Source organism: Anthonomus grandis, chromosome 13 (genome assembly GCF_022605725.1).
Source record: "Anthonomus grandis grandis chromosome 13, icAntGran1.3, whole genome shotgun sequence".
NCBI classification, from domain to species: Eukaryota; Metazoa; Arthropoda; class Insecta; order Coleoptera; family Curculionidae; genus Anthonomus; species Anthonomus grandis.
In genome coordinates this window covers 4,456,607-4,480,596 of record NC_065558.1, presented here as the reverse complement: position 1 = coordinate 4,480,596, position 23,990 = coordinate 4,456,607, and the positions used below count along the sequence as shown (strand labels likewise).

At 30.2% G+C, this 23,990-nt stretch overlaps 1 protein-coding gene across 2 annotated transcripts in view; it reads right to left on the bottom strand.

Moving 5' to 3' along the window:
• Window positions 1-616: 616 nt before the first annotated feature.
• The window catches only part of LOC126743976 (transcription factor Sox-2), a 67,670-nt gene continuing 44,296 nt past the window's right edge, over window positions 617-23,990 (bottom strand). For both annotated transcript variants that reach the window (XM_050451272.1, XM_050451273.1), the window contains exons 4-5: window positions 16,284-16,435; window positions 617-2,010 (exon numbers count right to left, since the gene is read on the bottom strand). In XM_050451272.1, the coding sequence (XP_050307229.1) occupies window positions 1,396-2,010; window positions 16,284-16,435 (767 nt within the window). In that variant the 3' untranslated portion in view covers window positions 617-1,395. The remainder of the gene's footprint in view (window positions 2,011-16,283; window positions 16,436-23,990) is intronic.

The window sequence follows — 23,990 nt, the reverse complement described above, 5'->3', positions numbered from 1 at the left end:
TACTTGTATTGAATTGACGGTGTTAACTAATAGGATCAATCCTGTAGACCAAATCATGGCTAACCAAATAAATCTTATTTTATGATTTTAGCATCAGTAGGTCAAATGTTATCGACCAAAAACCTAGAGGTTGACGCCTGGAGGTGCTATTGACGTGAAGCAAAATTCAATTAGTTGTTACTTTCAAACTGTTAATTATTTTGAAAAATTTGAAACAGATTCTTAAAGATGATTAGTCAGTATTTTTTTTATTAAATATTTTTTATACGTCGATTAAGTAAAACGTAAATTAAAATTGTTTAACACAATTAATTCAGAAAATTATTTAACACAGTAATTAAAACAGTTCGCCTTAATTCATTAGCCAATTTTCAAATATAAAATTCAACAGGAATTAAAATTTTAGATGTTTCACTTCTTATACCATGTATTGTCTAGAATGCTATCACACATAAATATACGCTACTTTAATTGTGTATAATTTTGCGTACTCTCATGGCATTGACTCGCAACATCTTCAGTCAGCAGCAAATTGTCTATCAAAGATGGCATTAGTAACTTAACTGACGTAATAGGGAATTTATTAGTATGAATACGTAAATAAAACCAATTTTGTGTTCACAAATGACTGGACTTCTATTGAATTTGTCAAATGTTCTATACAGTAACGTAATGCTGATATACATTATATATTCGCGTATATGCCTAGGATTCGATATATTGTTAATAATAACAAGATTTACAAGTATACTTTGAGTAAAATACCTACGATCTAAGTGAAAAATAGGAACAAAAATATAAACAACTCTTTAATAATAAAGAAAACGATTCCATTTGGGCACCGGCCCGTCACTAAACCTCTATGCCCAAATTTAAGAAAAAAAAAACTAAAAAAATAAAATAAAATACCACAGTTAACATAACTTGAATAAAATTCTTCATTAGTATATTAATACTAACTAAACATTTAGTTTGTATTATGTACAAAATAATAATATCTACATATTGTACAATATGCATATTAGTTAATTTTTTTTTTATGTACAAAGTGATGCGATAGTGAAATAACTACTACTCCTTAATAAATAACGCATTTTACTCAAGACCCTCTAGGTTTCACATCCACTGTATAGAAAAAAGTAAAATTTATAAACTAAAACTTTCACATCACCCTGCACATTAAGTTATGAAGCTAACCAATTGGGCTCTCTTTATACATTTTTTTCACAGAAAAAAACATATAAAACGCCAACCGCTCACCTTCAAACCAAATTTCAAAACAAACTGCAATTCTAACCCTTAAATAACCAACAGTAGTACTACCTTAGTAAAAATGACCCCACTTTTCACTATGCACCTAAAAAATATCACTACCGACGTTCACATACTCTCCGGTCAAAATATAACCGTCAGCGGTCTCCTAAATTCACCCCCGGGTGTCTGGGTGGGATACTGACTCGCGTATTGCGCCATCGGTAAAATCCCCGGTGGTACCGAGTTCGCTTGTTGCATAGAACCACCCGGATAATAACCTGGAATACCTCCGGGTGAAGCACCTGCAGATGAGGTCGTGGTGGAACTGGAAGAACTTGCCGCGTCCAGCCTTTCTTGGATGATGTTCTTCGAATCCACTGGTGAATCACTCCTGGGAGACCCCATTGGATTACTTAACCCAGGCATTTGTTGTTGTTGCTGCTGCTGTTGTTGCTGCTGGTTCATATTACCCATCCCTTCATACATTTTTCCAATATCTAGACCCGGATAAGCTCTGCTGGGACTATCGTTTGGATATTTACCGTCCATGTACATCTTAGAGGTTTCGAAGTAAGCCTTGGTCAGGGCGGAGGTCGAGTCCAAATATCCACGCTCCAAGTAACTCTTGGAGTTGGATTCCATGTATTTTGGATCGGAGTACATGGACATGGCTAGGGAGGAGGGCGGCATACTGTAGTGGGAACGGTACTTGTCTGCTTCCATTGAGTATTTCATTGCATCCATTGAGCTTACGACCTGCAAACAAAAAGAACGTTTAGTAAACTGGTTTTTTAGATACAACTTGGCTAATTTACAACGAAACCAAAGTGAACCCCGTATATGTACAATTATAATTTATGCGGTCCAAGCAATTTTTTAAAGAATTAACACTCAATTTATTGGTCTTCCTATTATAACTCGACTTTAATAAGTAAGTTGTCAAACGCACGCTGGGCACGGTATTACCGTTGCCATATGATATTCAAATGTGATCCCCGACATAATAAATTTATTGTCACCAGATCTAATTAATTTGTAATGTTGATAAATAAACTCGATATTTTATTGTGGGTAATCGGACTCGTAGAGGGAATTCGGTAGAGTTGTTGCGGGTTTTAATTAAATTAATTGGCGCGGTAGCAGTCGGTAGGGAGACAGACGAAAAATGTATTGGCAGGTGTTGAAACATTGCGCCAATATGATATGAAAGCTCGTAAAGGATGAAATGTATTTTATATAAATATTTATTAATTTTTAAATATTCTCAATCGATGAAATATAGAGTCTTAGTTAGATTAACACCAGGTAAATACAGGCTCTAAGAATTGAGCAGAAGAAAAAATCCGAGTAAGCTATTCACAAGTCTAGTTGAATTCTCTAGTTGAAAAAGACTCCAAATTTAAAAGTAAGTTTAAAAGCTCTCAACTAGTTATATATTAAGTGAATTATTTCTCTTGTCCTTGATTTAGATATCAATCATTTTGCACAATTAAAATAAAAAAAAAAAATTTTTTTGAAAAATTGATTATAAAACTAAAATAAAAAAATAACACTTAACGCAATTTCTGAACCCTCCGAATTAAAAAAAACCAAAAGGTCACAATAGATAACATTAGACAGATTTTATAAAAACGACAAATTTCATATACACTTACATATGTTGTAAATCGTCCTTGTTAATAATAATAACTAATATCATAATTAATACAACGACTCCCAGGTTCTTCCCTGATCTATGTTATAGAAGAAAAAGCAAAACATGGATAATGTTTATTTGTTCTTTAAATTTTTCTTGGATAAATATACTTGACTACTCACATAATCGTGGATCTTAGGCTATGTACAATGTGTCCCTAATTTTTTTTGGCACATTTATATTGCTAATTAATTTGAATATATTTAACATTACTCAGCTTGTCAACGTCTTTTTTTTTATTAATGCTACTTGGGTGTTTCTTAATTTAAATTATTTTATTTAAGAGTATTTTTTTATAATTTTGCTGCCTAGCTAGAATTCCTGTTTTTTCACAATCACATTTTCAAACCAAAGGATTGAATTAGTTCCTAAATCCTTGACCTTATTACTACGACTAGTTTAATATAAATTGGCGTTTTTCTTAACAGATTTAATAGTTTTTATTTAAAACTGCAATTTACCATTGAAATAGAGTCTAACAACTCAATCCTTTTTTTTAACATATTAATTATTAGACGTAAAGAAAATATTATCAAAACAGATTGGTACCAAAACCAGCCTTAACCCGAAATTTTTAAACTAATATTCTAATTACTTTTTTAAATAAAAAAATAATATTATAAAAAATTTGAAGCCTAGAGCACTAAAACTACCTAATATCGACAATCATAGAAATAATCTTCTTAAAAAAAATCTTTTAAATATCGACTATTCGCATTAATAAAATATTGTAAAACCGAGAAAATCTCCCTAAAAAGATTGCAAAAGACGATAATATAAATATTACTTTTAAAAATTAAAAGACTACTAAATGGTGATGGTGTTTACATCGGTCAAATGTCAAGAGATTTGAAAACTAGAATTTATAAACATAAAACTTCATGTAACAGCACGTTGAAAAGTTCAAGAGTTACAACAGAAATTCTATCTAGACGGAAAAACTATAAATAGACTTGATGAAAACAAAGAAAACACAAAGTCACGGTCTCACAACGTATAATCACAGGTTACACGTGTTTCGCTCTAGGTAGAGCATCATCAGGCCTAAAAAAATAAAGTATAAGTCAAAACAAAACTACAAATTTAAATTTGGTCTTTTTGAGAATGATGGATGAGATTTTTGTATTAAGAGACTCATAAGTAAAATGATAAGAATTATTTAAACTTAACTGAATATTGAGTATTTTAACCCAGGGTTTTATATGCCAATAATATTTCCAAGATAGACACAATACTCATGCTGTCCACTAGGAATTCAAAATATGATTAGAACTGATACCAATGAAGTGTGATACAGGCAACAGTGTAACCAATCAAGACCTTAATGCTCAAGGAATGATTCAAGGAATTTCTAAACAAAACCACCAACTTAAAGAAGAGTAGTTGAAAACTCGTTAAACACTACGTTAAGATATTAGATGAGAACTTTTGGATCAAATCAATGCACTAAAATCAATCAAGAAAAATTGGAAAATGCGGATAGAAAATCGAGAAACTTTGATTCTCTTGTCTACGGTTTGCCAGAAAAATTAATTGACGTTTCGTCAATGAGGATATCTGGACCTGCATCATCATCTTCTTTAGGAGGTGCTTCTATACATTATTTTTATTATATATTTTCCATGTGTTTTTTAAGTCAAGATCATTAGTTATAGGTTTGCTCTTGGTTAGGGTGCTCACATGCTTAACTTTAGACGTCCCAGTTAACTGAACGCTAACAAACTCATTGGACGTAGATGAGGTAAAGCAAGATGATTAGATATTTTTACTATAGGATATATAGTTGATTCTTCAAAATTTATTTTCCATATATCAAATATATGATAAACACAATTTGAACAATTAAATTATTCAGCTGGATGTTATAAATTATTTTTCTTATTTGTTGCTGGTCTACTAAAGAAAACCTAAATGTATGATCATAAAATTTATTGTTTTCGTAATAATGAAATTTATTAATGCAGTTATTAGATTTGTAAAATATGCTAATAAAATAATAATTAATTGCGTTTGGATCACACAAGTAGTGCCAAATGTTGAATATTATGCCTTTTATATTTGGACAAAGTCTTATCGCAAGGAGTTGATGGCTTACTGATTGTAATAGTCTTTATGGGAGCATGTACATTGAATAGTCATGGTTTACTAACATCTGTAAAATAATTTATTCTACATAATTTACTATGTTTTTTTGCCATATTCGAGGCAGGCAGCACATATAAGAAAATACTATTTTATATATACCAACAGTAATTTGTAAAAAAATTAATTCAAAGTTAAAATTAGACATATATAAATTAATGAAAAGTGAGGCACCTGCTAACGCAACCATATCAGAGATTACATAATTCTTAAGCTATGTCCCAGTGACGTATATAACATCATACTTGTTATCTATTGATTAAGAAAAAATTACAAAACAAGTAAAAAAAGACCATACATTATAATTTAAAATATTTTGCAAATTGTAATTATTCATTAAAAAAAAATCTTAATTATCAAATTGAAATAATTTACCCTATAAAAGTTCTTCCAAAATATTTGCTTCATATATCACTACATTATATTGTGATCTATCTTTATTTATGTTAATATTAATAATAATATAGATAACATTATTTAAATAAATTAATTCTATTCTTATTAACTGATGACGTCTAGCCTAATGCTACTCAAACTTAACTTCATTAACAGAATTTTCTTAAGAAGCTAAGTATAAAGAAATAAACAAATAGATAGCGTTTTATACACGTGTAAAAGTTACATATCTATCAAACTCAAAATTTACTGCTATAAATATAAATAATCTATTTGTTTATCGAATATTTAGTACTTTAACACATATTTAAATTTATTTGTAGAATACACATTTATATTATCAGGTAAAGAGTTGTGTACAACTCTTATAAAATTGCCTTATAAAATTATATAGAAACCCGTTTTTAAAAAAAGCTGTCCTATATTTAGGAATAACAAGTTATGAATATATAACAAGATAGGAATAAAAAGCTGGTATATTTAAAATAAAATAAAAATAATTCTAGATTGCCTCTTTTTCCCTTTTTTCCTCTAGCCCTAGCTTAATGTTTCTTGCTTCAATTCCATAGACTCCATAGTCACCATTGCTTTTAATTCTTTATTAATTTTTAAATATTTAAAATGTCCTACATTGCAGTTCACACTCAAACCCTGAACCAATTTCGTTATTTTACTTTACTTTTACTTATTATATCACAAAGCCCGGATGTTGTGATATTTGATTGTAATTTACGGTTTACTTGCGCATTAACAAATTACTTATTTTCAACTTCTTAACTCCTGAATGCCTTCACCCAGGAGCTCTTTAATTATCAATTCTTCAATCTTTTGGTGTATGTTAAAAATATCGTACCTTGCCTGCAGTGTTTCTAACTCCCTACACTTTTCTTTAATGGATTATTGTAAATTTTTGTAAGTAAATCACCTGCTCAGTTCCTGATTATAAAATACCTAATTAAGAGAGTCTAAATGTGTTTTCATGGAACCTAATGAAAACTAGACTGCCTCAAAAACTGCTACTTTTTTTATCGTTCTACCGTTTCTATTCTTCTCTTTCGAATTAAATTTGAGGGAAAGGTACATGTTTCAACCTTTTGCGGTATATGCTAAAAAGAAAAATCTTCTTAGTACGTTTCGTTAAGGGTTACGTTCGAGGTGATTCTCGTCTCTTTACACCGCGATTGTCACAATTTAAATATCATGACAAACATTAAAGAGCGAGCCGTCTCAAGCCGGGAGACACTATCAAAAGATCTTATTATCATGATCCCCGGTTTTAAAGCAATTTCACGAGATGACTGGGCAAGTTTAACCCTGTCTTTCCGTCCGTTTCGAGCCTGACTGGCTGCAAAATTGATGTCCCTTTCGCCCCGTTCAACTTTGAAACAGTCCCTTAAAAATTTCGGGAAAACTGTTGTTGCAGCCGGGTAATTTTCATGAAGGGGGTCCGGTGTTTTGTTAATAATAAAACGACGTTTCACCATCTTCACGGTGCTTAATCGACTGTGAGAATTGGCACACGCTGTCTATATATTTTTATTTTAGTGTTTTTTTTTCTGTATTTCTTTGGAAATTTGTCGAGTCACGATCGGTGACTAGCGGCCGACCAGTCATTAAGGAAGGAGAAAGAGAGAAGAGAAATTAAAACGACGACCAGGTGTGAAGGTGTCCATTAAGTGTGCTGTGGGGATTTAAAAGGTTTTTCGGAATTGATGGTTTATTCATGATAGTGAGTGGTCAGTGATTGAGTGTGAAATGCCTATGAGATCTATTAATATATTTTTTTTTCTATAGCATATATCAGTATTACTACAAATAATTTGTGATGTATGAAAATATAATAAAACGAAAAAAATCTGACCCTGCATTTAGATGACGAAGTAGCAGAGTTACTAAAAAAAGGTACAAAAGCCATGTTATGTTTATATGAATTTTATTGTCAAAGCAAATAGGCAAAGAAGACATCGGATAGACAAGTCTATAATATTTATTTCTTAATATATTTAAGTTGGAAGACATGATTAGGATGATACATTCTGCATCCAAGAAGAAGATCAATATTTGTTCCAATGGACAGAAACTAGCTAGATAATAAAAGAGAGACAACATGTCTATGAAGTTCCATATAGATGAGAAGGATCAAGAGAAAATCTTCATTAGTGATATCAGACTAAAGCAAATAAACATTTACTTAATGGATAGAAACTGTAAGGAGAATGCATTGTATTGATACACCATGAGCTTCTCACTAAAAAAATCCTTAAACCTCTATACACTTTATTTAGAAGAGTTTTGCTAAAGAAAAAAACTAAACACTCATACCATTTACGTCATCTAGTAAATATATTTACATTTACCTGGTAATTCATTCAAATTAAGAGAGCAAAAATGTGGAAATTGATGGTCATAAGGGTCATCATATAGGATCATTTGGGTAGGATAAAATGAAATAAAAGGCAAATCGGGGTACCCTTTACCAAGTCTTTCTGACTCACATCTGAATAAAGAACTAGTTGGATAAGATCTAAAATGAATGCTTACTGTAATATAACTTGAACGAAATCTAAGGAAGATCCCGGCTCTATAAGGGTAACCTAGTATTTTTGGTTATGCCGGATAGCATTAACTTTATTCAATTTTTCTTAGAGTATGGTAGTCAGAAAGCAGCAAACTACCTCAAGGTGATTCCCAAGATTCTGTGCTGAATTCTACCATGTTTAGTAAATGATTTAGTAAATGCAGTTTATAGTGTAGAATTAATCCTTATTACTGATGATACTATGATCTATTTTGTTTTATAAAAAGAATGAAACTATTGATGACATAGTGTCAGACATTTGAAAGGCTGGAGTCTTGATACTCTAGTGAAGTGCCTGGTAAATACCTTGCAATATACTTTGATCCAGGTAAAACTTGGTTAGGGTATAAAAATAATAGCAGACCTTGATATAAATGACTTGTGACCTGAGGAGGTGTAATAAAAGAAAAAAACCTTACTAAGACTAAATTTAGATAACAGAGTAAAAGAGTTGATTAAAAAATGGTACGGAAGCAATATGGTACTTACGTGAGAGATTTTACTGTCAAAGCATGAAGCAGAGAAATAATAAATGACAAGGAAAAATCCGCTGATATAATGAGTAGACGAGTCTATAATATTTGTTAGAAGAAGCTGGTAGACTGTGTATTCAAAATCAAAAGGTGATAAAAGAGAGACAACATGTCTATGAAGTTCTATATAGGTGAGAAAGATTAAGATACAATCTTAATTAGTAATGTCAGATCAAAGCAAGTAATTGTTTGAGATATGAACCACAGAATATCACTGATCTGTTAATATCTTACTGAAAGAAGAGTGCACTTGATGAGGGAAAGACAATGTTATTTGTTTAAGAGTTCCATTATTTATATTGTATATGAAATTTGATGAGGGACATACAGAAAATACCTGAAATCCTAAAATCATTTTTCTCCTTTATATTTTTTTTTTTGTAAATTACTTGACAACTGCTTGAAATAATAGTTGTTCTAATTTTTTTGTTTTTTTAGGTAGTTAATAGTTGATTCTGGAGCGCTCCAAGAAAAGTTAATAAAATAATTCGTCGTTAAACCTTATCCAGAGAAATAGTTGAAGACTTTATAAATAACATCAACTGCCTGCAATAATTCTTCTTTTAATTTCGTCCTTCTTTCAGGTAGTTGAATAAAGATTCTGGAATGATCCAAGGAAATCCAATATAAGTCAAAACAGTTTTACCTTAACCTTTGTTCAGAAAAATAGGGCAAAACCTAAACTTCTTATTTCTTCCAGGCAGTTGAAGACTATATTTGTAAATGACGTCAACTGTCTAGAATAATTATTTTTTTATTTTCCTCCTTCTTCCAGGCAGTTAAATGTTGATTCTGGAATGATCCAAGGAAATCCATTGAAAGTCAAAATAGTTTTACTTTAACCTTTGTTCAAAAAAATAGAGCAAAACCTAAATTTCTTATTTCTTCCAGGCAGTTGAAGACGTTATTTGTAAATGACATTAACTGTCTATAATAATTCTTTTATTAACTTAGTTCATTTTTCAGGGAGTTGAATGTTGATTCTGGAACTATCCAAGGAAATCCAATAAAAGTCAAAACAGTTTTACCTTAATCTTTGTCCAGAAAAATAGAGCAAAACCTAAATTTCTTATTTCTTCCGGGCAGGTGAAGACTATTTGAAAATGACGTCAACTGTCTAGAATAATAATTTTTTTATTTTCCTCCTTCTTCCAGGCAGTTAAATGTTGATTCTGGAATGATCCAAGGAAATCTATTGAAAGTCAAAATAGTTTTACTTTACCCTTGTCCAGAAAAATAGTGCAAAACCTAAATTTCTTATTTTTTTCAGGTCGTTGAAGACTCTATTTGTAAATGACTTCAACTGAAAGAACTGCCTAAAACCTTTTTTTAATTTTGTTCTTTTTTTAAGCAGTTGAATGCTGATTCTGGAACGATCCAAGGAAATCCAAGAAATGTCAAAACAGTTTTACCTTAAAGAGCAAAACCTAAATTTCTTATTTCTTCCAGGCAGATGAAGACTTTATCTTTAAATGACATCAACTGCCTGGAATAATTTTTCTTCTAATTTCACTTTTTTTCCAGGCAATTGAATGTTGATTCTGGAAAGATCCAAGGGAATCCAATGAAACTTAAAATAGTTTTACCTAAACCTTTGTTTAGAAAAATAGAGCAAAACCTAAATTTCTTATTTCTTCCAGGCAGATGAAGACTTTATCTTTAAATAACATCAACTGCCTGGAATAATTTTTCTTTTAATTTCACTTTTTTTCCAGGCAATTGAGTGCTGATTCTGGAAAGATCCAAGGAAATTCAATGAAAGTCAAAATAGTTTTACTTTACCCTTGTCCAGAAAAATAGAGCAAAACCTAAATTTCTTATTTCTTCCAGGCAGTTGAAGACTTTATCTTTAAATGACATCAACTGCCTGGAATATTTTTTCTTTTAATTTAATTTTTTTTCTAGGCAATTGAATGTTGATTCTGGAAAAATCCAAGAAAATCCAAGAAATGTTAATAAAATCGATGTTAAACCTTATCCAGAAAAATACTGCAAAACCTAAAATCCTTATTTCTCCCAGACAGTCGATTACTTTATTTGTAAACGACTTTAACTGCCTGGAATAATTCTTCCCTTAATTTTGTTCTTTTTCCAGGCAGAAGAATAATGATTCTGGAATAATCGGAAAAAATTAAAGAATTAAATGACAATAGTTATGAAGAACAAACATAGACTTTGTTGCCAAAGGAGAAAAGAAGAATACAAATAACGAGTCACTAAGAACCTATTGCTTTAATAGACACTAAGCCATAGAAGAGCTGCAATAACTCCATAAAGAATTGCTCCAAAACCCAAATTAACTGATTAAAGAAATATTTTTTTTAATAAAAATAAATATTTATCATTCTAAAAAAATTATTCTTAAATGATTTATGATCCGTAAGCTAAAAGGGTCTGACCAACAAAAAATAAAATGAAAAGAAAGAGTGTAACAGAAAATTCCTCGTGTCGTCCGCATTTACCTTACAAAGAACGGCTGTTACGTGTCGCAGGGAAAGGAGCAGCACCTTGCTGCTAATATATCATCCCATACAATGGCCCTTAATGGATTAATGGTCACACTAAATGTCCCGATGCTTATAAGCGTAAATTTTGCCAGTTTCTTTACTTTGTTGGGATACGGCTGTCAAAAAATAAACGTGCTTTTAAATGAGAGTAAATCAATTGAAAACCGTGTTAGGATACAAAAACTGTACTTGAATTTTACCATATTTTTAGCCCATTTCAGGGATTTAAATTCAGGATTTTTTCAAAATTGCATCAAATTAATTATTCATGATAATGAGTCTAAATATGGTTATTGGACACACGGAGAATTTATTCCAGGCACTTGAGTTTTTTTAGGTTTTGAGAGAAGTAGGTGTAAATAATATTCTTAATAATTAGCATATAGCATGAAAATCGTAGATCAAGCGTATATAGCTCTAAACTTGCTCTAAGTGTAAGGTTTCAAAAGACCAATCAGAACTAAAAGATTGAAACAAACAATAATTCCAAAAAATCCACGCATTAATTTAGAAAGAACGTGATGATAGAGAAAAGCAGTAAGAAAATTCAATATTTAATATTATATATCCAGCTAATTCAGTATTATAAAGAATAAAATCATGTTATTTCATTACAATTAATCAAACTACGTTAGAAAAATACAATTTTCAGACAATCCAGATAGTACATTGAAAATAAAACTGTTGTATAACAAATAGAGGATGTATAAAAATATCGCTATTTCTATCTAAGGTATCAAAAACGCTATACCCTGTTTTGCCAAAAAAAAAAGAGAGAAAAAAATTGGCTGAAAGAACTCGTCCATTATCTCAAAGAGACCTACGTAACTAGGGAAAAAATAAAAAAACTCCAAGTCCTAGTCTCAAAACATCTTTTTATGTGTCAATAGCGAAACATGTAACCTGATTGACACATAAAAAGATGTTTTGAGACTGAGACTTGGAGTTTTTTATTTTTTCTCCTGAAAAAAATTGGGGTCGAATAAACTAATTAATATAAAGTAACTTAATGTTAATTAGAGAAAGTTGGTGATAAATTAATGGAAATAAACGATAGACTTATTCCAGGCATTCATATACAAATTCAGTTTATGAGTCGGATGTATTAGACATTGGGCAGAATGAAAGACCATAATCAGCTTGATGATGTTTGGAGCAGAAACGCGTTGCTGAACGAGTAAAACTGAGTAAAAATCAACTTATTCAGATAAACTGGTTTAGGTTCTAAACGAGTTTAGAGTAATTTAGAATTGTAACCTCTATATGGCTTTAAATTCTAAATTAACTTAAAATGCAAGTTTGTTTTTAATTTCTAGACAAATAGATGACTCCAGTTTTAAAATAACTGAACACTAATAAGGTAAACTCGAATTATTTTTTTAATACTGATGTAATTTGAATTTTGGAATAAGTTCATGCAATGTGTTTTCATATTATACTCATATTTACCAATCATAGTTTAAGTACAATTTTGGATCTACTTAGAAGAGGACATTAGATCCAAAAATAAAAATAAATGCCTGGAATAAGTTAATTTTATTTTTATCAGGGTATTTTGGTCGAACTCAAATGCCTGGAATAACTTCGCATATTATTCAGATTAATTTAACTGGAATTTTTTGAAATATTCCTGTTAACCCTACTTCCCTAATGCTATATTTTGAACCACTCAAATGCCTGGAATAAGGTCTAATATTATTCCTATACATTAGGTAAACCTTCACTCATTCGTTGCAAATAAAATGCAGTAAATGAAACTTACTTAGAGTATTTCTTAAAAACGAATATACTGTGACAGTGAATCAGTTTAAGCTGAACATAAATCTTTATTGAATACTGATAATCTATCTTTCAATTACTCTTAAGATGCACCATTTTTCATCTCATCAGTTCAATAATGTTGATTGCAATAAGTATAAAGGTAATGAAGAAGAGAAACTCAATTCAATATGTACAATATTGACAAGACTACTGATGACGAATTGAATTTAGTACATTATTCTAACAGTTCCATTGCAACTGAAATTTCCATTTCCAGAAGAAAATAAAGAAAGGGGTGCCAGGTAGATAAAAAAACATGAGTTTATGATAAGAAGAGAAAAAACAGAGAAAAGAGATTGAGATGATAGATATGGAAAATATATTGAGCGTTGAGCAAAAGCATACTTTATGTATTTAATTGAAAGAAGAAGATTCAGATAAAGAAAAAAAAATGGTTTTCACTATGGACTGACTACAGGTGGTATTTTATAGCCTCATTCTAATGTCCGTTCTTTATATTATAGAACAAATATGGAACGGAACAGAAAACAAAAATAGATGCCGAGGAGTTTGCTTCAATCCTTGCTAAATAATCTTACCCCAAGTCAAAGAAACCCAAGCATTATTTCATATAGTGAAGGATGTACAAGAGCTTTCACTTTAATAATAATTTTTAAAAAAATCAATCGAAAACCGTGTAAGGACAAAAAAATTGTACTTTAATTTTACAATTTTTTTAACTCATTCCAGGGTTTTAGGTTCTCGGATTATTCAAAAATGCACCAAATTAATTTTTCTCGATATTGATTGTACACTTGCTTAAATTATTGGAAATAAGAGAACTTATTCCAGGCACTTGAACTTCTTCAGTTTTTGAGACATATTTTGTAAGTAGCCACTTAAGTCCTGAATTAAGTGTAATTTATATTACAAATAATTCGTATATAACCTGAAATTTGTAGACTAATTATTAATTGCCCTAAAGTAACTTAGTTTTAATGAGTGTTGGTGATAAATTATTGAAAATAAATGAAGTGGAATTATTCCAGGCACTCATCTGCAAATTCAGCTTATAAGGGGGATGTATTAGAAATTAAGCAGAATGAAAGACCATTATCCACCCGAAAAAGTGAAACCGAGGAATAGTCAACTTTTTTAAACAAACCAGTTTCTTTATTTATTCCAGGTTCTAAACGTGTTCAGAGTGATTTGGAACAAGTTTGAAGTTTTCACCTTTATATGGCTCCAAGGTTTAATTTAACTTAAAATGCGAATTAATTTTTATTTGCTAAATCAATGACTTTTTTAAAATAACCGACGCTTAATTAAAGAAATTAGTATTAATTTTTTAATCATCTTGTGAAATAAATTTTTTCAATGCGTTTTCATATTATTTTTTTAAAATCGTAGTCTTATTTTTAATAAGCACAATTTTGGCACTACTGAGAAGCAGTTATTAACTCCAAAAATAAAAATTTATTTCATGTAAATTTAAGGAAAATAAATCCCTGAATTTTTGGGATATTCGGGAATGAATCAAGTGCCTATCAGGTTAATATTAAATAAAATCTTCAAATAATTTTATTTTCGTCATGGTATTCTGATGTGACTCAAATACCTGTTATATAAATAATAACTTCTTATTTTATTCATATTAAATTAACTGGAATTCTTTTGAAAAAAGTTATTTTTTGATTAACTTAAATTCCTGGAATAAGTTCTAATATTATTCTTATACATTAAGTAGACCCTTCACTCGTTCGATGCAAAAGCATGACATAAATAAAACTTATTTAGAAAGAACATTCTACGGCTGGTATTTAGAGGAAAAATATTCAGTTTAGGGTAAATATACTGTGATAGTGACTCAGCTTACGCTGAACAAAAATCTACAATGATATTGATAATCGATCATTTAATTATTCAGCACATTTTTAAATTTGATAATTTTAATAATGGTGGTTGTAGAAGTCAATGTAGAAATACTTAAGAAAATTAACCTATATAGTAAAGAGGTAATAAAAAAGAGGAACTCAATCCAGTTTGTGCTACTTATGATAAATTAATAGCAAAATATTAATGACCCTGAAGTTTATTTCAAATTCGAAGTATTAGTGATGCGTTTTGATGCACTGCTTTCAGTGTTTTATTTTAACAGCTTTATTGCACCTGGTTTTGAAGCTAAACTTGAGATTTCCAAGAAAAAATAGAGAAAGATTAGGTGTTTGGTAGACAGCACCTTAATGAAACTTGAAATGACAAATATATTTTAAAAAATTAATAATTGAGGCAAAGCAACTTTGAGCAAAAGCATACTTCATATACTTAATTGAAAGAAAAAAATTAAATAACGACAAATCTTTTGTTTTTAATATAGACTTACAGGTGGCACTTTTATAAGCTAATTATTTACCAGAAAACCATATTTGAAACCAGTTGGATGTACACCACTAATGCCCTTTTATACCCTTTTGTACCACGTAAATAGAACGTAGAAAATAAAGATCTCTCGAAAACCAGCTTCTGTTGCGAGCCCAACGTCCATTAGAGTCATTTTTTTTCTCCTACCTTGTTTGTTGTCCCTGTTTATGCGTAAGTCAAACAAAGAAATAACCGAACAACAAAAATGTCATTTACAGCTAATAATTTAAGCAAATTCCTAGCTGAAGTGCTAATTGCGTCCGCTTGTTAGTGCCACGCTGGGTTTTTATGGTGCATAGTCGACCTTTTTTCTGTTTTTTTTTTGTTCTTTTTAAATGGATTTAAATAAAAGTGACAAAGTTTGAAATCGAGACAATACTCCCTATTTGTACTCCAAAAGCGCATAATAAGCTGTATAAATTGCATTTTGCGGATGATTAGGATGATATCCACTATATGTTACGGAAAACAGATTAGGAATACACCTAATTAAACCATCAAAAACAGAATATGTAATGGCGGTAATTCAGCAATACTAGTAAAAGTATATTCTAAATAGCCACAGCACTTACAATTCAAAAATTGGAATTTATAAACCTCATATACAGTATGCTACATATGGTTCAGAGATTTGGATAATAATTAGAAAAGACGCATCCAGAATATGAACTGCTGGCGTAGATGTTGCCAACTGACTAGAAAAGACAAAATAAGGAATGCATAGTAATAGAAATTCACATCCTGGAAACTTTAGAATACAAAAGGCTGAAATAGTATGGCCATGTCAAAAGGATAAATGATCAACGATAACCAAAGCGAATTATAAAGTAAACTATGCAATGGAGATAGGGGTCTACAACTACATAACTGAAAATATTGCAAGATCGCAAGCGTTGGAAACTAGGATGCGAAAACCGGCGACAATTAATGGTTTCTTTTTCAAATTAATGGTTAGTTCATAGCACATATTTCTTAATATTAATGAGTTTATTTACCTGTCCTGGTGCAGCTAAGCCTGCCGTCATAGCTGCCGCTGATTGTTGCGCAGCAGCTGCTGCTGCAGCCATGGAAGCTGCGCTCAGTGAGCCGTAAGCTGCCGATGGATTGTAATACGAAGCCATAGACTGGCCCATACTCGATGCCATTCCTGTAACAAATTTTGAGTCATCGTAATTTTTGCTTAGTATAAAGTTTCTATATTAAATAAACTGTCCAAAGTTTTGTCATTCAGGTCATTCTTTTTGTAGTTTTAAGCTATTTGTAATAAAATGTCAATAGCAAAAATGACCCAACAACCATTGACAGTTGGAAGCTGTAAGACCATCATCAGAAGAAACAGCGAAAGAACTAGGTAAAATTTCATCGAGGGATTATGCGCAAAAAAAATTCATACTTTATATGTCTTAATTTTTTAGCAAAATACAAGATTTTTATTGTTAAAACAGAAATGGTAAGGGAAGAAAGTCGACTCCATTTAAGCATTATTCTTAGTATTATCAGTTCCAATTATATTTTCATTTTTTAGGAAATCGTTCTAAAGACCTCCGATTGATATTTGGAAATTATAAGACCCTTAGGATCAACAGAAGAAGCTAATGATTATTTCGTTTACGCTCAGGAATCAGAAAACTGAGAATCATACTGTTTGTAGATGTCAGCCAGCATCTGGGAACTTAAGGAATCTTTTTACCACTAGTAAAATCAAAGATTCAAGTAGAACCTATGATATATCCTATTGGTGTGCCATAAAAATTGAATTAAGTATTTTTCTGGTATATTTGGAGAGTAAGGGAAACTAACTGATCTAAGTTTTAAATAAATTTTAATTATGTATCTTCATATTTTCATTATTATTTGTATTAACTCCAATGTAGGTAAGATATTAAAAAAAATATTGACTTCTTCTTCTTCCTCCTGGAAGTAGGCCTCTCTGAGTCTTTTTCCATTACTGTCGATCTTGAGCTAGTTATGCCCAGATTCATATTCTTCATATTAGGTCGGTCACGTTTATAAGTTTTCTTGTTTCCTTGTTTCTGATTCGGTCTCTTATGGAAACTGCAAGTATTGCTCGTTCTTATGCTTTTACTATGATTTTCCAAAAGCAGCTCAGTTTAACTTTACTCTACGCGTTATTCCTGACTCTTGATTCTCGTTCCTAATTTAGTGAGGTGACCCAGTACAACAGTTTCAATGTTCCTGTTAGATAGTGATAATTGAATGTGATTGGGTGACATGATCTTGGTTGTAGTGATGTTCAGTTTTAGTCCTATTTTTCTTGAGGTTATATTTAATTGTTGCATCATTTCCTATAACTTTGAATCTTCTGTGTATATACATCTTTGATTCTAGCATTTTCATAGTGTTGAGAAAGTACTGTGTTTCGATTGAGCCGGATGCTTTAAGAAAATCTATGAATATCAGACGTATGGGTGTTTTTTGTCTACTATGATGCGTAACGTTTGCAAATGGTCAATGGTACTGAATCCATTCAATATTGGTTGGTAAAGGTCTAGTTTTTTGTGAGACGGTTTGTAATAATTTTCGTGCGACAGCAAACTAACGGTGGTACTTAATTATTTAAAAAATTTCCTCCAAAAATTAAAATTAAGCAAAAAAAAAAGAAAAATTTGAAAATATAATGCCTTGCGGAATACCTGTTTCAAAATACAAATATTTGCTTCATTAATTAATTTTCTAAGAATAAATATTAAGCCAAGCTTCTGCCTAAAATTCGCAATTTCATAAAAAATCTTCTCGTCATGTGTAACAATTGAAAGAAACTAAAATAAAACTATTTAAAAAGAAAATATGTAAACAACGTTTGAATTTGAAACAATGTTAGAAATACGATCTTGTGCTTATTAAAAAAAATAATTATAAACACGTGCACCACAACTCATTATGTTATGCATTAAACTAATTTTATAGTCAATCAAGAAAATTCAAACGCCTAATTTTAAATATTTAAAAAAACATCCAATAAACTAAATTGAACATTTTCTTTTAATTTTTGCTTTCCTATTTAACTGCTTGAGAAAAAATAAGCACAAAAATACGATTTTTTATTTTTTCGAAAATAAACAGAATATCCTTTAATCAAAGCGTCATAAAAAACACATATAATTCCCTTGTTTTTCATGTTTTTTACCTCCACAAATAATTAATAATTACAAATTTAAAAAATATTCTTTAATTTTTTAAAATAATTTTAAATTAGATTAAATATTTATAGAAAACTTAATAAAAAAATTAACTCCAATATTAAAATTTACCTAAAAAAACCCTTAAAGGCTTGCAAATGGCAGAAAATATATCCAATTCCTGGATAATATTAAAAACTTGAAACAAACGACCCTTGGTTTAAATGCTTGAAATAAAATAAGAAAATACTTTAAATTCTTATTTATTATTTATTAATTCATGAAAAACATAAATGTTTAAGACAAATTAAAAAAGTATTTTAAGGAGTAAAAATTGAGTCAAATGCATGGAATAAAAAATCCCTTCTAAAGCCTGCAAATGATAAAAAAATATTTTCAAAAATTTAGAAGGTATTAAGTGCCTTAAAGAAAATTAAAAATATCTTTAAAAGCCTGCCACATAAAATGACTAACTAAAAATTTTCTTAAACACTTTAGATTATTACGTAAGTACTTTATCACTTACAAGGAGATACAGCATCACCACTATTTGCAGTTGATACAGCAATTTTATAAATGAGTTCAATAAGGCCACAAATAGTAACAAGTAGAATCAAGTACCTGGACTACTTCGGATAGTTAATGATGTTTTAATTTTTTTTTTGGAATAATTCATTTAACTTCTTCAGGCACTCGAATTCTACAAACAGAACTGGATATTTCAAAGAAAATCAATTTGCATTGATTGAGGTTATTAGCACACACAAAAAAAAAATTTCTCACAGTCCCTAAATTCCTAGCTTTGACTGCCTGGAAGAATAAAATTATGCATTTATATTTAATTGAACTCGTATATCATCCACGAATAGTGCCGATTCAAGTATATCCAATTGCTTGTACCGCACATGAGTTAGTGATAAGATAATTCTCGGTCTTTTTAGTATATCGTAATAGAATCATTAATTTAGGCCCTTGGTATTATGGTTAGTAATAGACTTCTCTAGTATTAATTTTAAGCAAAGCTGGCATAACAACAGGCTAAGCATACCAATGCATTTTTACTAAATTATATAAAGAAAGAGATTGGGTAGGGAATACTAACTTGCTACAATGAATATGAAATTAAAAAAAAATACTTCTAATCTAAATAATAAAACATCAATAAAAGGGACCAACATTTATCAAAAATATCTACCATCAGTTCTATATATAAATAGTCAGATAGTTTTTTATGGAAGTTTTTTCTATACAACTTGTCACCAATCTTCTATGTCGTAATTAAAATATAACGATACAACTCTCTTCTTTTAGAAAATTTTTATTCCAGTAAATAAGTAAAAGAAAGCATCAATTTATTCAATTCAAAGTTTGCAAATATATAAATATGTGACACTTTCAGTACCAACCTGAAATACCAAAAGTAACATATTTGTAAACATTTGGTATTTCTTATTTTCTATTACCTAAAAACCACGGTTAAATAATTCATTACAATTTCTTGCTGACTCAAATTTAATTAAAAAACAAGAACCTAGGTATAGAATTAGAGTGTATTAACCCTTTGATTGCAGTTTATCGGATGACAAACACCTCTAATTCTTTACCAGTTTCTCCAGTATAATTTTAGGTACTGTAAAGTGGCAAATATCTGTTCTATAAACTACCCACCATAAAACTTCAAGTATTTTTGAGAGTAATCATATGATGTAATAGTAATAATATTATATTCATAAAAAAATATTTATGAATAACTTAATGAGCACTAAGCATTAAGTGAGTAAGCATTCAATTTTAAAATAAAATAGGCCGTCTATAAAAAGTTAATCCCTTTCTACGTTTAATAGTTGAACGGAAATTCAGCATCAATCTTCCTTCTCTCTTCTTTAGAAAAAAATCTTTTCATTAAAAAAAATAAAAGAAACCATCAATGTATTCAATTCAAAATGATACTTTCAGTACCATCCTGAATTATCGAAAGCAACACATTTGCAAACATTAGGTACTGCTTCATTTTCTATTACCTCAAAAGCATGGTTAAACTACCCATCACACTTCCTTGCAGAGAACTCAAATTTAATTCAAGAACAAGAACCTACGTATAGAATTAGAGATGTAGTAACCCTTTGATTGCAGTTTACCAGATGACAAACATCTCCAATTCTCTTCTTGGATCTTGAATATCAAAGACTTTCGGCAGATCTAAACTGTACTGTAAAGTGGCAAATATCTGCTCAAGAAACCATCCATCATAAAACTTTAAGTATTTTTAAGAACACTAGAATTTGTATAAAAGTAATCATATGGTTCAATAGTAAAAAAACGTGCACCATAGCTCATTAAGTTATGCACAAAAATTCATTAAACTTCCCTAAAATTAAACTAAAATATTTAAAACTTATGCGAAATTATTCAAAAGCCAACAATAGACTCTTCGTTCGATTTTGTTTAAACGCGTTACTCGAATTCGAAAGCTCCCAGTTTCGATATTCGTAGCTACCTTTTGACTGCATTGTCCCTACTATAGCATTCATAATTCAAGCATGATATGCTGCTGCCATGTGTGCGTGTGTGTGCAAAAGCTTTCAAAATAAAATTAAAATAATCAGTTTTAAAAACATGGCGCGCTTCGTGCGCTTTATTTTAATACTTTACGCCATATAATAAAATTTTATTTTGTACGCCCGGGGAGGTTTAATGTAATCCGATTGTTCTACGGTAAATTTGACAGATTCCATTAAAATATCCCGCACTCCGAAGCTGAATTTTATATACCGTTAAAATTATATTGTTTTCAAGTGGGCTTTATGAATTTATCGAAGCTAATGATGAACGTTTTATTATTGTGTATACTCCTCACACCATAAGCATCTGGCAGATATTCAATTTGACATGGAAAATGATATTAAAAGATCGAAGGGAGGATTCAGCAAAGTAATCCAAAGGGATTTACAAACCCCCGGGGGTTTTGTTCAAGCCAAAATATAAACGATAATGCGACGGATTGTGTCGCGGAGATAAGGTTAAACAGTATTTTAACCAGCGAGCGGATTTTGAGAGGGTGAAGATTGAATTTAATGATGTTGTGTAAAGAAGCTAAATTAAATTCAGCTTTCTTTTATTTGGGTGTTTTACGTTATTGTATCTAAGTTCCGTAAATAACTCATTCGTCACAAGGTTACCAATTTTTTCTCTTATAAGAATCCTTACGTAACGACGGATTGTAACAAATTCAAAGGCTTCAATTGTTCGGCAAATACTTGAAAAATCATCTTGCATTACCGAGAAACAATCAATCAATTGTAATGGTATTTAATTAATGTCTTTTTTTTTCGATGAATTATTACATTATTGGCACATACCGTCCGTCAATAACGTGATGCAATGAAATACCTTCATGATATACAGGTTGTCCAATTGGTAATTTATTTAAATTTATGTTCGAGGTTGCACAGGATGGATTATGTTTGCGGTAGTGAAAGCCAGGCTATTCGTGATCATTTTCTATGTTGGCACTAGGGATTTAGGGATTAATTTTGTTTCTGAAGTCTGGGATATTTGAACGCTAATTTACGGGTCAAAAATGTCATACGATGTGTGTTATAGCATTAAGGACAAGTGAAAAAATTAGCTATAAGAGATGGTTTAAATTACTAAGAGGAATAGTACATTTCTATATTCACATGAACTCGGACTTTTTTAGAACTCGTTGGTTATTTAAAATAAAGAGCATCAAAATTTGTTCTTAATAAGACTAAGATTTTAGGTTTCTTAACTAACTTAGTTTCGATAACAATTATTTTTAGGTAAAACGAAGCAAAAAGTCGTTACACACATATTGTTTTTTTTAGTGTAACTACTAAACTTTCTTAATTTTTATTGTTGATAAAGTGTACAGAAAAAAACAATATTTCACCTACAGAATTCAGATATAAATAAAATCTTATTTACCAAAAAAATAACAAAAAACATACGTAGGTAACTTAGGTAACTCGTTTCCGAAAGTTTTAAATGGCTTCTTTACTTACTTACAAAAAATGGCATATGACAATGTTCACTAAAAGCAGCAATTTCTATAGCTTTAAATATAAAACAAATATTTTCTTCTGAATCAAGAATTATTTCCCCAAAAGACCTATAATTGGCATGTCTTTATATTACTAAGAGGTAACTTTCTCCAGTCTATTAAATTAATCAATATTTAATTATTAGTATTAAATCCCTGGAACCAAAGTCATCTATCATGTTACCATTAATGCTACCAAAGAGGTCCTCATTTGCCAGACGATCTGCCCAGTCAATTGTGAGATTATAGGTCAGGTGGAAGGTATTGCAAAAATTAAACACTGTCTATTTTGCCATTTATCCGCTTTAAATTGCACGTTCTTTTGTCTGTTGGTGTGTGTCTGGTCAGTGTTTATACAATTACAAAAAAATCGTCGTGATAATGAGAATTGAAGATGTTTTGAAAGAATGGGGATATTGTGATGGCATTATCCAAATCTTTAAAGGTAAGTATTTACATTATTATTTTATAAAACTATTATTTCAACCACCAATTGTTGATAAATCTTAATTGACACTAAAGCCGGCATTTCTTATTTAAATAAACCTACTTGACATGTTTCTGTAAAATGTTATAAAGGTCCTACAGTTATAGTGTAAACTTTATAATACATTTTTGCGATAGTTATTAGTTTAATAATTTAAAACTTAGCAATCAAGAAAAGTATTTCGGTTTTTTACAACCTTTTAATTTTCAATGTATAAAGGATATATTATTTTTTAGATATACCATTAAAAAAGTGTTACGTTATATTTAGATATTTTTGTATATCAAAAATTAAGCTTTTGACTTAACCGTTGTTATAATTTTTTGGAACATTTGTAAATTGAAGAAAAGAATTTTAAAAATGACATGGTGAAAATCGGAATCGTATGTCGTCCATCTTGCTTGGCAAAATTGATAGGAGGTGATGAGAAATGACGTTGACATTGACTGATAGAAAATAATAATAAAATATTTTTTAAATTTCTTTAGTCCCCATTACAAGAAAAACATGGAAAGACATGCAATGTAAATTTTATTAAGACTTGCATTTGTGCTGATCAGTTCTCTCAACCAAATTTTAATAACGCTGATACTGCTGGATTTACACTACAATACATATTTATTTAAAAAAAAATTTTTGTTATAATTTTTCACATGAATCATTCAGAGAATTTATTTATAAGGTTTGCACTGCCTATTTTTTTATTTTAGTTCATACTCGTATCATACCACTTCCTATGTTCAGTGACACAAGACATAGGTATAGAAACTAACAGAGCTGAGCACCCAGAATGCATCAGAGTGAATGTTTTTGTTATAACTTGTTTTTTTTTTTTATTTTCTATAGGCATTTGTCTTTGAATTAAGTTTTTTTTTCAATATTATAGTTCCAAGTTATGTTGTTAAAAGACATTATAAGGGATTCCTCGGCTATCCGATTTAAGAAATAAAGCTAAAATGGTTGTAAAAAACATTAAAAACAAACGAGTCTTCCTTGCAGTATTTCGCAAAAC